The sequence below is a fragment of the Halichoerus grypus genome, chromosome 6 (assembly GCF_964656455.1).
Source record: "Halichoerus grypus chromosome 6, mHalGry1.hap1.1, whole genome shotgun sequence".
NCBI lineage: Eukaryota > Metazoa > Chordata > Mammalia > Carnivora > Phocidae > Halichoerus > Halichoerus grypus.
In genome coordinates, this window is record NC_135717.1 from 5,007,590 (window position 1) to 5,030,522 (window position 22,933).

Here is a 22,933-nt window from a genome sequence, read left to right on the forward strand (position 1 = left end):
CTTATTTTTATCCAGTGGGCTGCAGGTCTGAAGCTCAGCCGGGGAGGGGGAGGGGTGCTCTTGCAGGAGTTCCTTCTTTGGACGCACTCCCTCATTCCCGGTGGTGGGAGCTGCCTCCTGCATTTGCTACTCCCGTGTTTCTTAGCTAAGTAGTTAATCACCTTATACTAGTTTCCAGTACCTTGTGATTTTTCCCTGTTCAAATCACGGGTGTGGCTTTTGTGTCTTGTGGACTCTGACATGGAATCACTACCAGGAATGGTCCCAGGAGACACACCCTCAAAGACAGCGTTTGGGGATTGGTTTGGTCCTGCCCTTGAACTTGAGCTCCGTGCTCGGCTCCTTGCCAATAGGAAATGGGAGGTTAGTAACGCGTGGAGGCGCACGGAGGCGTCACTGTTCGACTCTCACCCGTGGTTGACCGCTGAGGCACCCACCCGAGCAGGTCCCACAGGGGCCCAGGTGGCTTCTGTGCTGTGGGAGGGACCTCCTCGCTGGAGCACTTACAGAAGAAGGGACTGTCTCAGGACCGTCTGAGAACCAGCGTGCTTCGGCGGCAGCTCTGACAGTCTCATGTCCTGTGGCCACAGGGCCGATGCTCATGAGTTGTGTGGGGTGGAGAATGGCAATGTCAGTGTCTCCCATGGAGATCGGTGGTGCTGTCTCCCATCTGCACTGACGCCCGCAGTCACTCACGGAGTTAGACTTCGGAGCCACCCACCAAACGACCCGTTGGTGAGCTTGGCAGGTATCAGAACGATTGATACCCAGGATTGGTAAACAGGTAGTTTTATACACTGCTGGTGGGAGTGCAAACTGCTGTAGGTCTATCAAAGTAAAAAAAACGTACGTCCACATCTAGGGATTTATCGTATAGAAATGCCCCCGGAATAGTGCGGATTTATGTCCATGAACGTTTGTTGCAGCGTTTTTTTGTATTACTTGAAATGGAAACAGCTGGAATGTCCTTTAGTAGGGAATTTGTCAGACAAATTATGGTACATGCGCACATCGAGTTCCTGTACGCCACTGAAAAGAACGAAGGAGATCTATCCACGTGGGTCTGAGAAAGCACCTAAGATGCGTTGTTAAGTGATGGCAGTAGAACAGCATGAAGAATTAGGATTCCATTTTTGTATGTTTAAAACAACACGTAGACAAAGGTCTGGGAGGTTGTGTGCCAAATGAATAGTCGTAACTAATATATCTCTGGGGAGCTGGATGAATAACTAATGTTATCTTTAGAAAGTGGCATTATCAGGGGTGCTGGGGTGGCTCAGTCGGTTAAGCGTCTGCCTTCAGCTCGGGTCATGATCTCAGGGTCCTGGGATCAAGCCCCACCTTGTCGGGCTCCCTGCTCAGCGGGGAGTCTGCTTTTCCTCTCCCTTTGCCCCTCACCTCGCTTGTGTGTCCTTTCTCTCTCAAATAAACAAAATCTTAAAAAAGAAAGGGAATCATTAGGAACTGTCTCTGTTTTATGTTTTTGTATTGTTTGTTTTGTATTACATTCTATGAAAAGTAATCTTTTAAAATTGTAATGTCTCATAACGAACATTTTCTACATGCAGTAAAACGATGTTCGCGGAAATGGAGATCATTGGTCAGTTTAACCTGGGATTTATCATCACCAAACTGAATGCAGACATCTTCATAGTGGACCAGCACGCTACGGACGAGAAGTACAACTTTGAGATGCTGCAGCAGCACACTGCCCTCCAGGGTCAGAGGCTCATAGCGTAAGTCCGTTCTGCTGTTCAGAATTCTCCGTGTCGTCTTCACACCTAAAGTTTAAAACCTAAGAGCTCATGTGTGTGTGTGTCTGTTTTTTAGCCACAAGCATCCCTATGGCAGATTTTTATACTTTTTACATAATAACGGTCATAGCTGCCGTTTACTGAGTGCTCGTTAGGTGCCAGGCACTGTTGAAACGCATTTACACGCACTAACTCATTTAATCCTCCCAGACCTACGAGGTGGCTGCTCTTCCCACCATCGCTTCACAGGTGATCACACGGAGGCGCGCAAACAGCGGTTAGGTAACTTTCCCAAGTTCATACAGCTAATGTGTCATTTTTTTTTTTTAAGATTTTATTTATTTATTTGACAGAGACACAGCGAGAGAGGGAACACAAGCAGGGGGAGTGGGAGAGGGAGAAGCAGGCTTCCCACTGAGTAGGGAGCCTGATGTGGGGCTCGATCCCAGGACCCTGGGATCATGACCTGAGCCGAAGGCAGACGTTTAACTGACTGAGCCACCCAGTCACCCCATTATGTGTTAATTATCAAGTCTTTTGCCTTTTCTAGTTGGTCAGAAAAATCATCTTGATGAAGGGCAATTTATGGTATGTCGTGTGTGCAGAAAGGCGGCCAGCCTGTGTGTCAGTCCTCAGCTAGACGAGCTCAAGTCCCCTGATTAGTCACTGCAGAATTTGGTATTTCTCTCTCCTTTGCCAAACTGCCCGTTTTACACCGACCGCTTTACAAGGTGGTAGGGTGTATCATGTAAACCAGAAGTCCTTAAGCCAAGTTAGAAGAAGAGGTCGTGAATTTTTATTTGGGAAATTCAGTGATGTAGAGAAATACACTCAGATCCCAACAGGAGTAGATCCCGGCGTGAAGAAATGTTCAACTACAACATCAGCAGGGAAAATACACTGAGTTTACGGAGTACTCCATTTCCTATGGAGTGGATGAATTGTTTATTTTCAGCAGGTGTAAATGGTAACAATAAAGACATTCAATAAGCTACTTTATCAGGGCGCCTGGGTGGCGTAGTGGGTTAAGTGTCTGACTCTTGGTTTTGGCTTGGGTCGTGATCTCAGGGTTGTAAGATCGAGCCCAGCATAGAGCTCCGCGCTCAGCAGGGAGTCTGCTTGAAGATTCTCTCCCTCTGCCCCTCCCCCCACGCATGCTTTCTAAAATAGGTAAATAAAATCTTTAAAAAAATAAGCTAGTTTATCATACTGAATTATTTCTGCCTTTTTCACAGAGGTCTTTTATTTTTCAGCCATTTTACGTAAATAATGTCTCGTTCATGGCATTTCAGGTTGACTCAGGTAATCACAGGCCACTCGGGGTTCCAGGTGGGCCATATTTCAAGGATAACGATCATAGGTCCATCCTTTCCTACCAGGCCCTGCATGGTCTGGCCCTCCCTACACCCTCACCTCCTCGTTCTCCATGCTCAAGGAGACACCTCAGGACACCTTCCCTGACCCCTGTCTCTAGGTCGGTCTCACTTGCTCTGTGCTCTTATGGACTGGGTGTCCCTTCCTCCTGATTGGCTGTGTGCTTTGTAATTATAGTTTGACTGCTTGATCAATGGCATTCTTCCCCACTGGTCTCTTACTCATGAGAGTGGAGACCTGGCCATCCTATCTCCTGCCCTTATCAGTCTGTCTCATTAAGGGCTCGGTGATTCCAGGAGGACAGGTGGACGGATTGCCCAGCAGACAGATGGAGAGAGGAATACTGCAGGCTCGGAAGGGGCAGGATAGCAAACAAATGCTCTTTATTCTGCTTTCAGAGGCCTGTAACATAGCGCGGGAGGGAAAATGGCATCTTCATGTTCTCCCGTTATCTTTAAGGAGCGGATTGAGAGAAGCCTGGGGTCATGGGGGTGGGGTGGCAGACTGAGGAAAGCCAGCTGCTTTTGTGGTCATTTTAACTTTAATAAAAGAAGATCAAAGGGGAATTCTCAGGCAGTTATGTGACCGGAAAGGCTCGTAGCTCAAGAAAGTGTTGCTACTCACGTTGCTCTGAAAGGAATTCAGAGAAGCACGTACTGGTTCGGTTTCCCTTCTGCTTTATAGGTAAAGGTTTGACTTCAAAACTGGGTTTGAATCTCTTCTCTCTGTTCTTTCAGACCCCAGACTCTCAACTTAACGGCTGTCAATGAAGCTGTTCTCATAGAAAACCTGGAAATATTCCGAAAGAACGGCTTTGATTTTGTTATCGACGAAGGGGGTGAGTTATTAGGACTACGAGGTGTGTCCTGTCAGCGCTGGGAACAGTCTTTGAGGTTCTGTAGATCAGTGTATTTCATCAGAGATGGACACGGTTCCCCCGGAAAGCGTGTTGCTGCTTTCCCCTCTCCTGGCGTCCGTGGTCACGAAGCACTGGAGGGACATGTGCACTTCAAATAACCGAGTCTTCTCCTAATCTTACTCTTTTAGCTCCAGTCACCGAAAGAGCTAAATTGATTTCTTTGCCAACTAGTAAAAACTGGACCTTCGGACCCCAGGACATCGACGAGCTGATCTTTATGCTGAGCGACAGTCCTGGGGTTATGTGCCGGCCTTCCCGAGTCAGGCAGATGTTTGCCTCCAGAGCCTGTCGGAAGTCCGTAAGTAAAGAACGCTCGTCTGCCAGCACAGCGGCTGGGACTGCCCTGGGTCGCCGTATGGAACACAGCCACGAGCTTCTGTAAGCACGTGTGCCCCGGAAGCCGGGGTCGGCGCTGTCTCTGACCTCTGACCCGTAATTGCAAGCAGCATGCTCTGATAGAGCTTTCTAGGCCCGTGGTTTGTCTGTGGATGGGGAGGAACATGGGCAGATGAGTGTTGCTCCTGCTGGCCCGAGAGGCCGCCGCACGGGGCTTTGCAAGTCCTTCCGTCGGCGGCGGGCACCTCATGGGGCGCCCTGTCGCACTGCCGCGGCTCAGGCTGTCCCAGGGGTGGGGGCAGCGGTGGGTGATCAACCTGATGTCCAAGTAGGTGCATCTGGATCACCTGGCCCCCGGGTGCGGCCAGGACGCTCTCCCTTCCATCAGATGCTCCCTGAGCCCCAGCTGTGCGGCCTGTCCTGTCCATGTGCCGGGGACACAGGTGACAAGAAGGATGAGGTCCTCGCCCTTGCGGAGCTTATAGTTTAGTGGGGAGGAAAAGATGTAAGCGAAAATGACAACCTCCAACACCAATAGGTTCAGGAAGGAAGAACAGCGTGGGGCTGGGGAGTGGCCACGGAAACCCAGGCGAGCCGTCGAGGTGGCAGCCAGGGAAGGGCTGTCCGAGGAGGGGGCATCTGAGCTGATGCCTGGAAGGGGACATGGAGCCCCTTGGGGATGAGCCCTCCTAACAGAGGAAACAGCAAGTGCAAAGACGGGGAGGTGGTCAGATGGGGGTGTTTGAACCCAGCCCGAGGCTGCCCGTGTGATGGGAGCGGGTCCAGGATGCGAGCGCAGCGGCGTCCGGGGCCCCCCAACATGGGGTCTGGCGGTCCCTGTGGGCCCCTGGGAGCTCGCACTGCACGGAGGCTGTGATGACCGAGGGCGCCCGGTGAGGTGCCCGCCGCCGCCGGAAGGACTTGCAAAGCCGTTGCTAGAGCAGAGAGAGGGCGGCGGGGAAAGCAGCGGCTTGCTCACTTTTGGGGGGCGGGTGGCCTGAAAGCTGTGTTGTATCTGAGGCCCCATCAGGCTGTAATTGGACGTGGTCTGAAAGCGGTCAGATTAATGAATCAGAGCTCAGGGGCAGTGTCAGTGCTGGAGGGAAAACTCGGGGCACTTTACAACCTTGGGGTTGGATGACGTTACTCCAGGGAGGGGGTACTTAGAGCAGAGAGCGGGGCCCGGATCCGCCTTTCAGCTGCGGGGCTTTGTTTGATGAAGTGCCCCGATCCTGGGGTGAGTGGGAGGCTGCGCAGATGGGCCTGTGCTCACAGGCAGGCATCTTAGAACCCTGTCTCAGGGTGCCTCAGAGCTCCCTGTGCGCCCCGGCAGGCCTTGGTGCTGCAGCTCTTCCTCGTCCCGTGTGCTGAGCCCTGTGGGCTCCCCTCTGCCGCACCCCAAGGGGCCCGAGCTCCGCCCTGCCGGCCCTTCAGCCCTGTCTGCTCGCTCAGCTCTAGCCACACGGGCCACCTTCCAGGTCCGCGGCCGCTCCAGCCTTCCTCCCGCCTCACCTCCCTCCTTCACGGACCTGGCTCCCCCCTGTCCTCGGCTCCCCCTGAGCGCCCCTCTGAAGCAGCCTCTCCCAGGCCCTCGGGCACAGCCCCCTGCGTGATAGTTGCCTGTTTCTCTCCCACGTGGCAGAGCCCTGCTGCGTATCCTACCTCTGGGGCAGTGCGTGGCACGTGGAAGAAGGAAGAGGACGCATAGGCTCAGGCTTGTCGCCTCTCACCATCTCTTCTTGTTTCTCAGGGGCTCAGTTTCTCTGTGTTTGCGTGGACCCCGCTCATCACCACGTATATGTCAGGTAGAGAAATGTGCTGTGGAGAAAAGCAGGGTGAGGGCCACAGAGGGACAGACGGGGAGTGCTCCTGAGCGGAGTCAGGGACAGAAGCCTGAAGGGAGGGGCAGTGAGACATGCAAGTATCTGGGGATGGAGTCTCCTGGGCACAGGGCATAGCCGGTGCCAAGGTCCTGGGGCAGGTGCTTGTGGAGTCCATCTGTAAGAGATGGACTGCTGGAGTGGGGGCAGGGAGGGATGCGTGCCTGCAGGTGCAGGCACTAAGGCCAGGGAAGGCCAAATCGGGTGATGCATGGGGGCTCTTATCCAGGTGAGAGGCAAGAGCTGAGAAGGTGAGCCATGTATGTGATCTGACGTGCCTTTTTTTTTTAAAGATGGGGCGCCTGGGTGGCTCAGTCGTTAAGTGTCTGCCTTTGGCTCAGGCCATGATCCCAGGGTCCTGGGATCGAGTCCCATGTCCAGCTTCCTGCTCAGCGGGAAGCCTGCTTCTCCCTCTGCTGCTTCCCCTGCTTGTGTTCCCTCTCTCACTCTCTCTCTCTCAAATAAATAAAATCTTTAAAAAAAATAAAAAATAAAAGGAATTGTTGGCTGCTGAGTGGAGAACGGCTGGAAGGGGGCCGCAGGGAGGCCTGTTAGGAGGCCTGTTAGGAGGCCCTGCGGTCGCCGAGGTGACAGGTCGGGGCAGTGGGTCAGAGGCCGTGGTGGAGCCGCCGAGACTGGTGGGATCCTGGGCAGGTTTGGTGGGCGTCTCCAGCCGAGGTCTGCTGCTATGCAGGAGTCACCGAGGGGCTGGATTTCCCAAAAAGGTGGGGGCCTGAGATGGAAGAGGGTAGGTAGAGTTCCTTGGAGGAAGATTTCTCGGGGAATGTTGTTGAGTTGTAATCTTGTCCATCTTTGTTTCAGAGAAAAATGAAAACCAATAAACTTTATTTTGCTGTGTCTCCTATTCAGGTGATGATTGGAACTGCTCTTAACACAAGCGAGATGAAGAAACTCATTACCCACATGGGCGAGATGGACCATCCCTGGAACTGTCCCCACGGAAGGCCGACCATGAGACACATTGCCAACCTGGATGTCATTTCTTAAAGCTGACAATGCTTCTCATTTTATAGAACTACACATTTTATTGCAGATTTTTCTGTTTCCAAAAGCAGGGTTTTTAACTAGTCACTTCTTGTTTGCAAATGAACCTGTTTTAAAAAAAAATGACCAGATCCTTAGAAGTGATCTTGAGAACCTTTTCAAACCACATGGAGCATTGCTTGCGCCGTTTTTTGTTCTGCACTTGAATGTGTGCACGTGTACAAGCAAGAGCACGTCCCAGAAATAGGAAGAACGCCTCGAAAGTCACTCAGGCCTCTGCTGTAGCGGCCTGAGCTATTTTAGTGTGCAGCTTTCAGCCTGTAATATGATTAAATTCATAATGGTTTAATTTCATAAAATCATGGTCCTTTTGGATTAGTGGCTGTCAATCCTAACGCACATTAAATTAAAAAAAAAAAAAGAGTAACAAAACCCAACTGGAAGAAAATGGCCCAGGTGGGGCCTGGGGTCACTATTTTTAAATGAGCCCCAGTGCAGCCTGGGTGGCAAAGCGCTGTCATAGGCAAGGGGAAATAAAAGGTTGATTTTTCTCTAACCTTAATGTTGCGATTTCCTTTCCTTGGGGCATGGATTGCAGGATGTTCTTGTTACTGGCCCTCCGTGGTACTGGAGAGAGCAGAAACTGTTGTCAAAGAGTTTTTCATGGAATCTCGTCCCGTTTGAACCCAGCCAGAGACGGAGGTCAGAGTGCCCTCTGTGGACCCAGAAGGCTGTTGGTGTACGGTGACCAGTGTGGACCAGCCGCCCTGTGCTCACCCACCCTCCCAGCTTCCGTTTGCAAACGTAGAATTCTTCAGATGTCATGAGACAATCAAGTAATCACTGTCATGTGTCAAACACTGCAGCTGTGCCCTTCTGCAGGCTCTCATTTGATAATTGCAGGAACTCTGCAAATTGGGGTCTGGTAGGCACCACCTCCATCTCCACCGCCAAGACTGCTGTGGCCTAATCTGAGAACCCTCAGATGTGTGACCTAAATGGCCAGAGGGGGCTCTGAAGATGTGGTTGAGGGAGGGGTCACAAAATGGAGCAAGTATCCTGGATTGGCTGGGTAGATTACCCCACCCAGTCTAGCCCCTGTCTTAAAAGTTGGAGAACCTCGCTCAGCTGATACCGAAGATGTAGGAAGGCCACCTCTAGAAGCTGGGAAAGGCAAGGAAATGGGTTCTCTGGAGCTGCCAGAAGGAACCAGCCCTATTGGGCTCCTAACTTAGAATCCTAAGATGATAAATTTGCATTGCTTTAAGCCACTTAAGTTTGGGGTAATTTGTTTAGGACATTGGAAAGCCGCCTGAATTCTTGTGTTATGGTGAAGATTAAGGCTGCGAGGCCACGCGGCAATTAGCAGAGCTAATTGCTGGGAGAACCCGGGTCCAGGTGCATCCAGCTCCAGGTTGGCCTTGAGGACCAGAAGGGCTGAGCCCTGATGCTCAGCGGCTGAAGCCGGCGGTCCCTTTAAGGGCGGGGCGGGCGGGGCGGAGCCCGCGGTTGCCTGGAGACCGGCCCGAGTCCGGACGCTCGGCGTTCAGCGCAGCACCTCCGCCGAGGCCCGGCTGAGCCCCCGGAGTCCGGAGCCAGGTGAGCGTCCTGCCGGTGGTCCTGCGTGCGCCGCCGCAGATGTGACGGCCAGGTCCGGCTCTTCCTCGGCCAGGCGGACGCGGCCCCCAGGACCTGAGCAGGTGCGGTGGGCAGGAGGCGCGGGGGAACCCCAGGCTCAGAGAAGGGGCGCCCCTTTTGTGCTGCCTAATGAATAAATCACGATGATAATACGACCTCATGCCCGGGGAGAACAGAACATCAAAGTTAGTGGGGGAAAACGCCATGAGAAACGAGATTTGCCTTTGTTGTAGGTCAGATTTCACTGACGAGGACCAGAAAGCCTATCTATAGCAAAGACTCACCTGGGCTTCACTGGAGAGACCGTGATGGGGTGGGGGCTGGGAAGAGTAGTGGGGCTTTGAAGGAAGAGAAAAGCAGCATCCTGTTGGTGAGAGCAAAGCTTAGGGGCGGGTTGAGCTGGTAGGTGGGGTGTCCAAAGGATCCCATCCAAGCCGTGGGTTTGTGGGGTGCCCACTGCACCCCTTAGGATGTGAGGAGGGACTAGACCTTGCCCTGCACCCCAGGACTCGTCTGTGTGTCCTGCTTGTTGGACTGAGATGTTTTCAATGGGGCCAGTTTGGGAGGCCATGAAAACTCCTGGCTTTGGGGACCTGCCCCCCAGATCTGTGACCTTGGGCACACATCACACCGTTCCTTTTCTGGCATGGGGAGTAGGCGGCCAAAGATTTCAAGTTCAAAAACAGGAAAGTGACATGATAATCACCCCATCATGGGTAGTGTGCTGTATCCCATACTTTAGGGGGCTTCTGTGCATCGTTTCATGTAATTCTTAAAATGAGATGAGGCACTGTTATTTCTATTTGATAGCTGAAGCAGAAGGAGATTCACCTGCTCAAGAACACACAGCTGGTAAGGCGCCCTGCAGGAGCCTGAATCCAGCTCTTGAGCACTCTGCAGTGCAGGTGTATTGAGAGATGGGCTTTTAAAGTATGGATTGGCAGCATGGAAAACCTTAGGGATTAAGTAGCCATTTTTCATGTATCAGCTTACCTTCTTGCTGGGACACTATTTGAAAAGAAATGGTAGGTGGTGGTTCCAGTTTTAAAAAAATTTTTAGGGACAACCCAGGAGATCTTCCTATAAACTGGTGATACTTGATAGTTGTAATTTTTCAAGCTTTAGGAGGAGAACGACCATGACATTGGGTTGCAAAGCTGAAATTTTAACTACAAGTGAAACCTGCAAGTATTTAGAGAGAGAATTTTTATTTTTCAGATGAGACTGATCAGCGCCTTGAAACAAACAGTAAACTTGAACACTTCTAAAGGCAATGGTGAAAGAAAAGAAGAGAGCAGACAAAAAAGGGGATAAGTCCACCCGCTCTCCCTCCTCTCTCTCTGATTATCCAGAGTTTGCCAAACAAGATGGCAGTGTGGCTAGGCAAGAGATGTCCCCCGGTGCCGTCCCACCATTGGAAATGCAGCCCAGCGAATTGGGGCCCCGAAGAGAGTCCAGACATGATAACCCGCAGAATGAAGATGCCACTCACTACGAAGAGCCCATTCTCACCAAACTCATAGTTGAAAGGTGATTTTTAATGGGCTGCATCTTCCATGTTCCCCTTTCTATGCTCTTTTCTCTCTCTCTGCAATCTCTTTTTGTGGCTTTCCCTGCCCCTCTCCTAGATGACTGTAAAAATCTAGGTCTCTCTCTTGGAGTTTGAGGTTCAAATTTTTAACTCCCTACTGGACATTGTCCACTGGACTTTCAGCTCCTGTGTCTCGAAACAAAGACTGCAGGACTTGAAATGAGATCTGGATTGGGGTCTTAGCTCTGTGACATCAACACCATCACTGAACTTTTCTGAGCCCCAGGTTCTTTTTTTTTTTTTTAAGATTTTATTTGAGAGAGGGAGAGATCAAGAGAGAGCATGAGCGGGGGGAGGGGCTAAAAGGGAGAAGCAGGCTTCCCGCTGAGCAGGGAGCCCGATACGGAACTCAATCTCAGGACCCCGAGATCATGAACTGAGCCGAAGGCAGATGCTTCACCGACTGAGCCAGGCAGGTACCCTGAGCCTCAGGTTCTTCTTTTTTTTTTTTTAAGATTTCTTTTTTAATTTATTCATTTGAGACAGAGAGATACAGAGAAAGAGAGCATGAGCAGGGGGAGGTGCATAGGGAGAGGGAGAAACAGGCTCTCTGCTGAGCAGGGAGCCGGATGTGGGACTCGATCCCAGGACCCTGGGATCATGACCTGAGCCGAAGGCAGATGCTTAACCCTCTGAGCCACCCAGGCACCCCTGAGCCTCAGGTTCTTAACTGGGGAAAACACACCCCATAGAAGGTTCCTCCACATGTTACTACTTCTCCAGCCATTGGCTTCTCCATTGATCTCTGTTGATTTCTGTAAGGGGGCTACCATTTCCTCCCTCTCCAGACTGTCCTCCTCCTTCCCTATGAAAATAATAAGAAATATTTCATATTTCTTTTTCCTCTAGGCTTCTCTTATTAGTCCTTTTCTCGAATACTTACTTCGCCTCTTCGTTATCTCTTAACTGGACTGTTGGCCTCATTTCCTAAAGATTTGAGATTTGCCTTCCTAATTGTTTCCATCACTCCCTGGATCAGTTATCTGTCCTTGTGACAGGTCACCCCAGAACGTGATAATTAAGATGAATATTATCGCACACAGTTCATGGGGGGTCAAGAATCGGGGAGCAGCTTAGCTGGATGGCATTGGGTTAGGACATCTGGAGTTGCAGCCAAGATGCAAATCTAGACTGCCATCGTCCGAAGGCTTGGCCGGCTGCTCGGTCCGCTTTCAGAGCGGCTCCTTGGCATGGCTGTTGGTGGGAGGCCTCAGTCCCTCATCCCACGGACTCCCTCCACAGGGCTGCTTGGCTGTCCTCACCACCTGGCAGCTGGCTTCCCCAGAGAGTAATCCAAGAGAGAGCAAGGGCAGAAGCCACGTGTCTTTTATGACCAGTCTCTGATGTCACTCTGTCATTTCTGTAATATCCTGGTGGCCCCACAGGTCAGCCCTCTTCAGTGTGAGCGAGGCTTACACAAGGGTGCCAGTACTTGGAGGTGAGAATCTCTGGGAGCCATTTTGAGGCTGGCTCCCACACTCTTAGAAACTTTTGATCTCTTTCCATCGTCTACAGCAAAAAGCCCCTCAGCCTGACGCTCTGACCCAGCCTGCCTCTCTCCTCAAACTCAGGAGCCCAGCTAGACTTCTGCCCACGATCCCATTTGTTTTTACCTTTGCTTGCAAAGCTTGCTTTGCTGGAGGGTTTGTCCTGCGTTTCTGAATGACCAAATCCCACCTACTCTTCTGGTCCAAACTTTTCCATTGCTGCTTTCCAATAGGAAGTAATTTTGCTCAAAACGTCGTTTATCATACTTCTCACTTTCTATTATGTGTCACTGTATACATAGGATCTTTTCCTCCCTATAACATACGTATCTAATGTGTATGAATTACTAAAATTTGTTTCCACGGCTCAACCTCTCAGGTGGAATATTCCGTCCCAACAGAGACACACCCAAGAATATCAAACACCAGACCTTAGGCCTCGTGGGTGCTCAGTCAGGACTTACCGTCTGCATATCAGTGGCCACTTTTATTTTTATTTCTTGGTTGACATGTAGTTACACAATGTTAGATTAGTTTCAGGTGTACAACATAGTGATTCCACCACCCTATACATTATGCTCTGCTCCCCACAAGCGTAGCTGTGATCTGTCACCATACAACGCCATTGCAACGCCCTTGACCCTCTTCCCTATGCTGAGCCTTTTATCCCCGGGACTTACTCACGCCATAACTGGAAACCTGTATCTTTCTCTCCCCTTCACCCATTTTGCCCATCCTCCCAGCCCCCTTTGCTCTGACAGCCATCAGTTCTCTGCATTCATGGGTCTGTTTTTGCTTTTTGTTTGTTTTTTATTTATTTATTTTTAAAAAGATTTTATTTATTTATTTGACAGAGACAGAGCGAGAGTGGGAACACAAGCAGGGGGAGTGGGAGAGGGAGAAGCAGGCCTCCTGCCAAGCAGGGAGCCCGATGCGGGGCTTGATCCCAGGACCCTGAGATCATGACCTGAGCTGAAGGCAGACTTTTAACCAACTGAGCCACCCAGGCGCCCCTTTTTGTTTGTTTTTTAGATTCCATCTAGAAGTGAAATCAGGTATTTGTCTTTCTCTGACTTATGTCACTTATAATACCCTCTAGGTCCATCCATATTGTTGCAAAAGGCAAGATTTCATTCTCTTTTCTGGCTGAGTAATATTCCATTGTATGTATATACCACATCTTCTTTTTCTGTTCATCTGTGGATGGACGCTTGGGTTGCTTCCAAATCTTGGCTCTTGTAAATAATGCTGCAATAAACATGGGGTGCATTTATCTTTTAGAATTGTGTTTTCATTTTCTTTGGGCAAATATCCACTGGTGGAATGACTGGATCATATGGTTTTCTATTTTTAATTTTTTGAGGAACCTCCGTACTGTTTTCCACAGTGGCTGCACCAATTTACATTCCCACCAACAGTGCACAAGGGCTCCCTTTTCTCCACATCCTCGCCAACACTTGTTGTTTCTTGTCTTTCTGGGTCTACCCATTCTGACAGGTGTAAGGTGATATCTCATTTTGGTTTTGATTTGCATTTGATGGCGAGTGATCTTGAGCATCTTTTCATGTGTCTGTTGGCCGTCTGTATGTCTTCTTTGGAAAAATGTATATTCAGGTCCTCTGCCCATTCTTTAATGGGATCATTTGTATCTTTGGTGTTGAGTTTTATAAGTTCTTTATATATCTTATACATTAACCCCTTATTGGGTATATCATTTGCAAATATCTTCTATTCAATAAACTGCTTTGTTTTGTCGATGGTTTCCTTTGCGAGGCACAACCTTTTTATTTTTATTATGTACTATTTTATAGTCCCCATAACTTACTTTCACTTTTGTTTCCCTTGCCTGAGCAGTCATATCTAGAAAAATGTTGCTATGGCTGATATCAGAGAAATTACTGCCTGTGCTCTCTCCTAGGAGTTTTATGGGATCAGGTCTCACACTTAGATCTTTAATCCATTTCGGTCTATTTTTATGTATGGTGTAAGAAAGTGGTCCAGTTTCTTTCTTTTCCAGTTTTCCTAGTACCATTTGTTGAGAGACTGTCTTATCCCCATTGTATATTTTTGCCTCCTTTGCTGTAGGTTAATGGACAATTTAAGTGTGGGTTTACTGGGCTGTCTGTTCTATTGCATTGATCTATGTGTCTGTTTTTGTCCCACTACCATGCTGTTTTGATTACTATAGCTTTGTAGTATATCTTGAAATCTGGGATTGTGATACCTCCGGCTTTGTTCATCTTTCTCAAGATTGATTTGGCTATTTTGCGTCTTTTGTGGTTCCATACAAATCTCAGTATTATTTGTTCTAGTTCTGTGAAAAATGCTGTTGGCATTTTGATAGGGATTGCATTGAGTCCGTGGATTGCTTTGGGTAGTATGGATGTTTTAACAATATTAATTCTTAGAATCCATGAGCATGGAATATCTTTCCATTTGTTTGTATCGCCTTTAATTTCTTTCATCCGTGTTTTATAGTTTTGAGAGTACAGGTCTTTCACCCCCTAGGTTGGAGTTCTTTCCCAGGTATTTTATTGTTTTTGGTACAATTATAAGTGGAATTGTTTTCTTAATTGTTCTATTACTAGTATATGGAAGCGCCACCCAATTTCTGTTAGCAGCCATTTATTAATGAGCTATTATGTGCCAGCTCTGGGTTGAGCACTGTCGAAGGATATCAAATAGGAAATAGGGTCTATGTGCGTAGTGCATAGTTATGTTTTACATTGGGCTCTTTCTAGAGAAACTCAACAGAGTTTCTCAGCAATGTACACAGACTTAGTTCAGAGAAGGTAGAGCCTGGGGTTGCCCTGATGTGGGAACCAGACGAATTGAATATCCTGACATAGAGCTGGTCTGGATCCAGGCCAAGAGCCCCAGGAAACATGTATGTGTCTTGGGAGTGAGGGGAGGTGTTGATACCATTGAAAGGAGCTATTGTGACTTTTAAAAATCCTTGACAGTTTCTTTATTCATTGCTTTTCATTACCAAAGTGCTATATACTCATGACAAATGAAATGATGCCAAGTTATCTTAAAGAAGAGTTCATTCTTGGGGGTGCCATGGTGGCTCAGTCGGTTAAATGTCTGCCTTCAGCTCAGGTCATGATCCCAGGGTCCTGGGATCGAGCCCTGCATTGGGCTTCCTGCTCAGTGGGGAGTCTGCTTATCCCTCCCCTTCTCCCTCACCCCCTGCTGATGCTCTCTCTCTCTCTCTCAAGTAAATAAACAAAATCTTAAAAAAAAAGAAGAGTTCATTCTTTCCCTCCACCATATTCCAATTTTGCCCTCCCTGCCCCTCCCATGGGTTGCCACAATCTCTCATGAATTAGAAGAAAGTCTTTGGGTTTTACAGGTAAATAATCACATAATCTTCAAGGTAGAATAATTTCCTAACTCTTCTCAATATTTATGCAGATTACTTAGGTTTCCTGACTCTCTGCATGACCTAGAACCTCTGAAATCATGTTGAATAATTGGTGGGAAGATCAGGCATCCTGTTCATGTTCCTGATTTTAAGGGAGCTGATTTTGGTATTTCACTTGCAAAAATCCTATATGCTATCGCTTTTTCATAAACAGTCTCTTATGTTTAGGTAGTTTCCTCGCATTATAACATGACTAGAATTTTCATTTTTATTTTTATTATTTATTTATTTATTTATTTATTTATTTATTTTTAAAGATTTTATTTATTTATTTGACAGCGAGAGCAGGAACACAAGCAGGGGGAGTGGGAGAGGGAGTAGCAGGCTTCCAACTGAACAGGGAGCCCAATGCGGGGCTCGATCCCAGGACCCTGGGATCATGACCTGAGCTGAAGACAGATGCTTAACGACTGAGCCACCCAGGCGCCCGCATGACTAGAATTTTTAAAGAAATGAATGCTGAATTTTATCACACGCCTTTCTGGCATCTTGATATAAACCTGTGGCCTTTCTCCTTTGATTTGCTGATGTCATGAGTTGTGATAGACTTTCTAACGTTGCATCTTCCTTGCGTTCTTGGACGAAGCCCATTTTTGTCACGGCTGTCACCTGTTCTTTTGTTTTTCACCTCACTTACCCCAGACCTTAGAGCTGAGTGAGGTCCCAAATCACACGTTATCCACCCAGTTCTGAACTCAAAATCTGCACACTGTCCTTGATTCCCTCTTCCCCAAAGCCAGCACGTCAGCAAGACCTTTTGGTCCCATGTCTAGAATATATCTTGAAAAAAAAATTTGTAAAATTATCATGGTAAAATACACATAACATAGGGAGCGCCTGGGTGGCTCAGTGGGTGAAGTGTCCTGGGTGGCTCAGTGGGTGAAGTGACTCTTGATCTCAGCTCAGTTCTTGATCTCAGGGTCATGAGTTCAAGCCCTGTGCTGGGCTCCATCCTGGGTGTAGAAAGTGCTTCTTAAAAAAATACCCAGAAAATTTCCTATTTTAACCATTTTAAGTGTACAATTCAGTGGCGTTAAGTACGCTCATCTGTTGTGCAACCATCACTATTAGTTTCTAGAACTTTTTCATCATTCCAGACAGAAACTGTCGAGAATAAACCGTCATCTTCCATCTCCACCCCCTTTCACTGTTTGCTCCTGGTTGTTGGCTCTCCCACAGTCTCTTCCCACAGCAGCCAGCCAGAGTGCTCTTTTTATGACATAAATCTGACCTTGGCCAACTCCCCTCTTAGAACCCTCTCTAGATTCCTCCTAGAGCTCTGGATTTTCCTGCCGCCCCCGAGCCTCTGTCTCCTCTCCTATCCTCCCTCTGTCCTGTGCCCCAGCTGGGCCTCCCTCCTCTCTGTTGTCTGAACTTGAGCTGTAGGGCTCTTTCCTGCCCCAGGGCCTTTGTACTTGCTGTTCCCTCTTCCCAGGATTCTTCATAGGGCTGTTTGTTTCATGACCTGTGGGTCTCAGTATAGCTCCCATGTCCTCCAGGAGGCTTCTGCCCTGACCACCTGTACACAGCAGCCTCCTTATTCTCAGCCACGTTCCCCGATCATGTCTTTCTCAAAACTTGAACATGATCTGGAATTACCTTGTTCATGTGTTCCCTGTGTGTTGTCTGTGTCTCCTCAGTGACCTATGAGGTTCCGAGGGCAGGAACTTTCTAGTCTTGTTCATGGCACCAGCCCAGTGCTTAGAAAGGGGCACAGTGGCCCTCGGGGAACGTTGAGTGAATGAATGTGACATAATGCTTGTACACCTTCACTGATGTTAATTATGACTTTAACCCACCGTCACTTAGGTTTGATCATGCCACTCATTGCCTTGAGCTTTATTTCTTTGTAGCTACGAAGGGGAAAAAGTCCGTGGACTATATGAGGGAGAAGGCTTTGCGGTCTTTCAAGGAGGTTGCACCTACCACGTGAGTGACACATTTTGGGAACGGGCAGGGAGGAAGTTTTAGAATGTTCTGTGAGAGTTTTAGATTTGTATCTTCAGAAAAGTCCATTGATTCTTCAGAAGAAATTGGAAGTACTTAATGCTGATTTAACTTTGACCACCTACTCCAAGGTAAAAACACGGCTCCATACAACTGAAGTCGTCATTTTTAAAAAGATTTTATTTTTTTTAAAGATTTTATTTATTTGTTAGAGAGAGAGACCCAGGACCCTGGAATCATGACCTGAGCTGAAGGCAGATGCTTAACCAACTGAGCCACCCAGCTGTCCCAAGATTTTGTTTATTTGAAAGAGAGAGAGAGAGCACAAGCAGGGGAAGCGGCAGGCAGAGGGAGAGGGAGAAGCAGGCTTCCTGCTGAGCAAGGAGCCCGATGGGGGACTCGATCCCAGGACCCCGGGATCATGACCTGAGCCAAAGGCAGACACTTAACCGACTGAGCCACCCAGGTGCCCCAGGTCTACCTAGTTTAAATAATTTTTAGAAATCCTTACACCGTGACGTGCACAACCAAAAGCATATGAATTCTTTTTAACTACGGCCTTTTTCACCGCTTAATTAGGAGAGGAAGACACAGACTGAATTTACAACTCATGTTTAACCGTTGCATAGGACTGCTTGGTGTACGTTTTGGGGAATTTGGACAAGCATATTCATGCAGATGAAAGGGGGGATAAGGCTCCATCCTAAGAACTAAAACCACGGTTGCAGGCATTGTGTCGAATGAAGGACTGGTCCTAAGGTCTTGTTGTTGTTCTGTTTTGAAGGGTATGTTTTCAGAAGGACTCATGCATGGACAAGGGACTTACATTTGGGCTGATGGACTGAAATATGAGGTAAAGCACGTAATATGTTACAGTGTTAAATTGTAATTAATGAAACTTAATGGTCAGCTTCCCACAATGGAACATACTGCTTTCATAAAAGTGATTCAGCACATGGGTTAAAAAAGTCCAGAGAGGGCGCCTGGGTGGCTCAGATGGTTAAGCGTCTGCCTTCAGCTCAGGTCATGATCCCAGGGTCCTGGGATCGAGTCCCGCATCAGGCTCCCTGCTCCTTGGGGAGCCTGCTTCTCCCTCTGCTTCTCTCTCTCTTTCTCTGTCTCTCATGAATAAATAAATAAAATCTTAAAAAAAAAAGTCCAGAGAACCAGAGACTATAGGTGAAACGTGACTCATTACCGCACGGGCTCCTGGTGATCGTTACCCATTTCATCTGTATGTTCTGGGGTCTCTCTGTGTGTTCTGTGCATGTATTTGTATTTGGTTTCTCTCACTCTTCACAAACGTAAATAGTTCATTATACATTCTCTTCTGTACCTTTATTTTTGTGGAGATCAAACCGTATCCATCTATCCAGCTCCAGCTATTTTTACTGGCTGCTTTTATTCCTCGGTCGTGGGTCTCCCTTAACCTGTCTTGCTGGTTTAAAGGGAATGTATATTTTTAAATGGGTTGCTAGAAGGCTATTCCAGACGTTGTGATTGCGGCACTGCTTGTGATGTTTTTAAGTGGTAATGAAAATATTTAAAACCCGTGCCCGTAATGCACATATTCAAGTAGCGGCCAAGTAAGGGAAACAGAGGCAGGTTTGGGCCAGCTGGGCAGCTCACTGGGGCTGCCCAGTGGGAGACGATGAGGCGCAGGGGAGCCTGAGGATCTGGTGGTTTGGGGCCAGCCTTTCCAGGGAAACTCTTCGCCCCACAACACCCTGCCTTCCAGCCTGTGGGCCTTGGTTTATTTCTGGCAGCTCTCAGGTGGGAATCCTTCCTGCAGGCACGGGCCTTTCCACACCAGCCTAGACAGGAGGATTTATGGGCAGGATTTGAGCTGTCACAGAAGTACCTTCAGGGAGGTCAGCTGGCCTCGTGGATTCCGGCCAGTGGCCAGGCCAGGTCACCCTGACCCCTTCTCCCCGCGGGCTGCCTGCCTCCCCCGAGTTCGTGTTCCCGAGAGAGAATCCGGTGGCTCAGGGCTGACGTCCTGGCCCTGAGCAGCGCGGGTTCTCTGGAAGGCACCCACGGGGCAGGCGGTTGGCTGAGGTGTCTGCAGAATATTTTGATGAACCACGGGCGGAAAGAAGGGTTTCCATCAGTTGATCATCAAGCTGGGCTAATCAGCGGAGTCCCTTGGAGAGAACACTGGAAGCCAGGGCAGTAAGCCTCCTTCGACGTGGGTTCCAAGACGCTCGCGGGCCCAAGGCCAGGATCGGAAACCAGCACTTTTCCATGTCCCCTGTTTGCCTCTTGGAGCCTTGTCTACACACAGCTTCTGGCTGTTTTATTCTGCTGGGGCTTCCGCCCAGGGGAGGGGAGGTGAGAGAGGATGGGGTGTGCAGAGAAGGAAGGAGGAGAGTGGAAACTGGGGCGGAGGGGAGGTACTCCACTGTTGCCGCGGAGGAGAGACAGGAATAGCATCCAGGTGTCAGGGAGGCATCTCAGACCGCCCACAGGACTCGGGGTCTCTCCCCTGCTTTCTCTCTCTCTCTCTTTCACTCTCTGGCCGTTTTGCCCTAGGGGGAGTTTGTGAAGAACATCCCCATGAACCATGGCGTGTACACGTGGCCGGATGGCAGCACCTACGAAGGAGAAGTGATGCACGGCGTGAGGCAAGGATTTGGTATGTTCAGATGCGGCACGCACCCCGTGTCCCACATCGGCCACTGGTGTCGCGGCAAGAGACACGGGAAGGTGGGTGAGCAGCCCCGGGGCTCCCGTCCACTGATAGGATGACAAACACAGAGGGTGGGAGGTGGGGGGCTGTTGTGACAGTAGATGCACTTTCTGTTGATTGATAGGAAATTCACATCACACGAAACGGACCGTTTTAGAGTCAGCAGTTGGTGGCATTCAGGGAAGTCCCAGGGTTGTGAGACTTCCACCTCTGTCTGGTCCCACAGCATTTTCGTCAACACTCCAAAATAAAACCCTGTACCCACTCGGCAGATATTCCCCACCCCGACCCCTCGGCAGGCCCTGATCTGCTTTCTGTCTCTACGGGTTTACCTAGGCTGGATGGTTCCTAGGAATGGGACCCTACGGTATGTGGCTGACCTTCTGTGTCTGGCTTCTCCCACTCAGCCTCAGGTTTTTGAGATTCATCCAGGTTGTAGGTACTTAATTCCTTTTTGTGGCTGAATAATAGTCCAGTGTATGGATGGACCACATTTTGTGTATCTGCTCATTCATCGAGGGACATTTGGGTTCTCTCCGTCTTTGGGCTTCTGTGAATAGCGCCGCTATGAACGTGTGTGTAGGGGTTTATTTGAGTACTTGTTTTCAGTTCTCTGGCATATAAACCTAGGAGTGGAGTATGGGAACTGGATGTTTAACATTTTGAGGGACCTCCAAACTGTTTTCCACCACAGCTGCACCAGCTTACTCTCTCGCCGGTGATGCCACTTTTCATGCCTTAATGTGATTTTAGATTGAGCTGATAGAGTCAAATATTTTAAACTTCATTATCAGGGAGGAATTGATTTGTGACATCTCACTCTCACGTGGGGGCTACCTTACCATCTTCTCGATTCCAAGACAGAAACAGACGACAGATTAGGTGTCTTGCCCAAGTAGGACATTGACTTCTTCGCGGTTTAGACTCCCTAAATTCATATATTTTTAAATATTTACCTTTAATAAACATTTGTTTTATGAGACTTGATTTTTTTTAAATGATATTATTTGTTTCAGGGCTCTATTTATTACAATCAAGAGGGTACCTCCTGGTACGAGGGGGACTGGGTGTACAACGTCAAAAAAGGCTGGGGGATCAGATGGTAGGTATCGCCTCTGCCACGTGTGGGATATGGGTGATAAGTGTGTGTGGGGGCCCAAATAATTTTCACGTAGGCAACTTAAGGTGCAGAGGGGCGCCTGCGTGGCGCAGTGGTTGAGCGTCCAACTCTTGATCTCGGCTTGGGTCATGGTCTTGGGGTCGTAGGATCAGGCCCCACATTGGGCTCTGCACTGGGGATGGAGCCTGCTTAAGATTCTCCCTCTCCCTCTGCCCCACCTCCCCACAACGCATGCTCGCTTGCTCGCTCTCAAATAAATAACTCAAATCTTAAAAAAAAAAAAAAGTAGAAATTCCGGGGAACACATTTTCTATATAAGTAGGGTGGAATACTTAAATTCACCCCAGTGTAATCTCCATAGTGATGAACATATTCTATGGAAATTTAGAGAAACATTATATTAAGTGAGGTTTAATAATACAGTTTCACTTTATCACAGGTAGAAACTGTCTGTCTTTGTTCTCTATTAATCATAGATATCTATTACTGTATGTTTTTGGAAGACTCTTTTATTTTAAAATAATGACAGTATTTTTTTAAAGATTTTATTTATTTATTTGACAGAGACACAGTGGGAGAGGGAACACAAGCAGGGGGAGTGGGAGGGGGAGAAGCAGGCTTCCTGCTGAGCAGGGAGCCCGATGTGGGACTCGATCCCAGGACCCGGGGATCATGACCTGAGCCAAAGACAGACGCTTAACCGACTGAGCCACCCAGGCGCCCCCGTTTGTTTATTTATTTATTTTTTAATAATTTTTTAAAGGATTTTTATTTATTTATAGAGAGAGAGCATGAGAGGGAGGAGGGTCAGAGGGAGAAGCAGACTCCCTGCTGAGCAAGGAGCCCGATGCAGGACTCGATCCCAGGACTCCAGGATCATGACCTGAGCCGAAGGCAGTCGCTCAACCAACTGAGCCCCCCAGGCGCCCCGTTTGCTTGATTTTAGATTGAGCTGATAGAGTCAAATATTTTAAAGGTTGGAATATTTGGGGGTGAAATGTTAACCAATCATAGTATCATAAGAATTAGTTTTACAAGATTTAAAATACCTGCTCTATTGTCACCTTATTAAATGATTGAGGATTTAATACAGTAGTTTATCCTACCCCTAAGATGATGATTTCTACTGACCACATGCCTATCCATTGAATTGAAGAAGACTGGGCACAAGGGTTGGATTTCTTCAAAGATGCTGAGAGAAGAAGTTTAAAAGAAAGTCTTCTTAAAGATAAGTATGGTATATAAAATAACTGATTGTTTTCAAATTTTTTTTTGTCCCAGTTACAAGTCTGGAAACATATATGAAGGTCAGTGGGAAAACAATATGCGCCACGGGGAAGGCAGGATGAGGTGGCTGTCGGCGAATGAGGAGTACACGGGTCAGTGGGTAAAGGGCATCCAGGTATGGCGCCAACTCATGTGACCCAAACACACCCAGGTGGGACCCTGTGGATCCTCAGCACATGGGTCACTCCATATATCGTCTGGTAACCTAAACCTAAGCTCTGCTAACTTTAGAACCCCAGAGTATGATTTACTGGTCCCAACCATTTTTTTTTAAAGATTTTATTTATTTGACAGAGAGAGACACAATGAGAGAGGGAACACAAGCAGGGGGAGTGGGAGAGGGAGAAGCAGGCTTCCTGCTGAGCAGGGAGCCCGATGAGGGGCTCGATCCCAGCACCCTGGGATCATGACCTGAGCCGAAGGCAGATGCTTAACAACTGAGCCACCCAGGCGCCCCTCAACCATCTTTTTTTTTTTTT

The 22,933-nt window shown here is 48.5% G+C and overlaps 2 protein-coding genes across 10 annotated transcripts in view; both read left to right on the forward strand.

Moving 5' to 3' along the window:
- PMS2 (PMS1 homolog 2, mismatch repair system component) overlaps positions 1 to 7,824 on the forward strand; it is a 26,071-nt gene extending 18,247 nt beyond the window's left edge. For 5 of the 6 annotated variants that reach the window (XM_036123590.2, XM_078074314.1, XM_036123588.2 and 2 more), the window contains 4 exons: positions 1,569 to 1,736; positions 3,866 to 3,966; positions 4,176 to 4,345; positions 7,134 to 7,824. In XM_036123590.2, the coding sequence (XP_035979483.2) occupies positions 1,569 to 1,736; positions 3,866 to 3,966; positions 4,176 to 4,345; positions 7,134 to 7,271 (577 nt within the window). In that variant the 3' untranslated portion in view covers positions 7,272 to 7,824. Of the gene's footprint in view, positions 1 to 1,568; positions 1,737 to 3,865; positions 3,967 to 4,175; positions 4,346 to 6,133; positions 6,189 to 7,133 lie in introns of all 6 variants that reach the window. The other variant, XM_036123587.2, reaches the window with a different exon arrangement.
- A 1,006-nt stretch (positions 7,825 to 8,830) lies between these two features.
- The window catches only part of RSPH10B (radial spoke head 10 homolog B), a 51,779-nt gene continuing 37,676 nt past the window's right edge, over positions 8,831 to 22,933 (forward strand). The window contains exons 1-7 of one of the 4 annotated variants that reach the window (XM_036123573.2): positions 8,831 to 8,968; positions 10,125 to 10,436; positions 17,265 to 17,340; positions 18,143 to 18,211; positions 19,891 to 20,064; positions 21,064 to 21,149; positions 22,449 to 22,569. In XM_036123573.2, coding sequence (XP_035979466.2) covers positions 10,180 to 10,436; positions 17,265 to 17,340; positions 18,143 to 18,211; positions 19,891 to 20,064; positions 21,064 to 21,149; positions 22,449 to 22,569 — 783 coding nt within the window. In that variant the 5' untranslated portion in view covers positions 8,831 to 8,968; positions 10,125 to 10,179. Of the gene's footprint in view, positions 8,969 to 10,124; positions 10,437 to 17,264; positions 17,341 to 18,142; positions 18,212 to 19,890; positions 20,065 to 21,063; positions 21,150 to 22,448; positions 22,570 to 22,933 lie in introns of those variants that run through there. The other 3 variants (XM_036123575.2, XM_078074318.1, XM_036123580.2) reach the window with 3 other exon arrangements.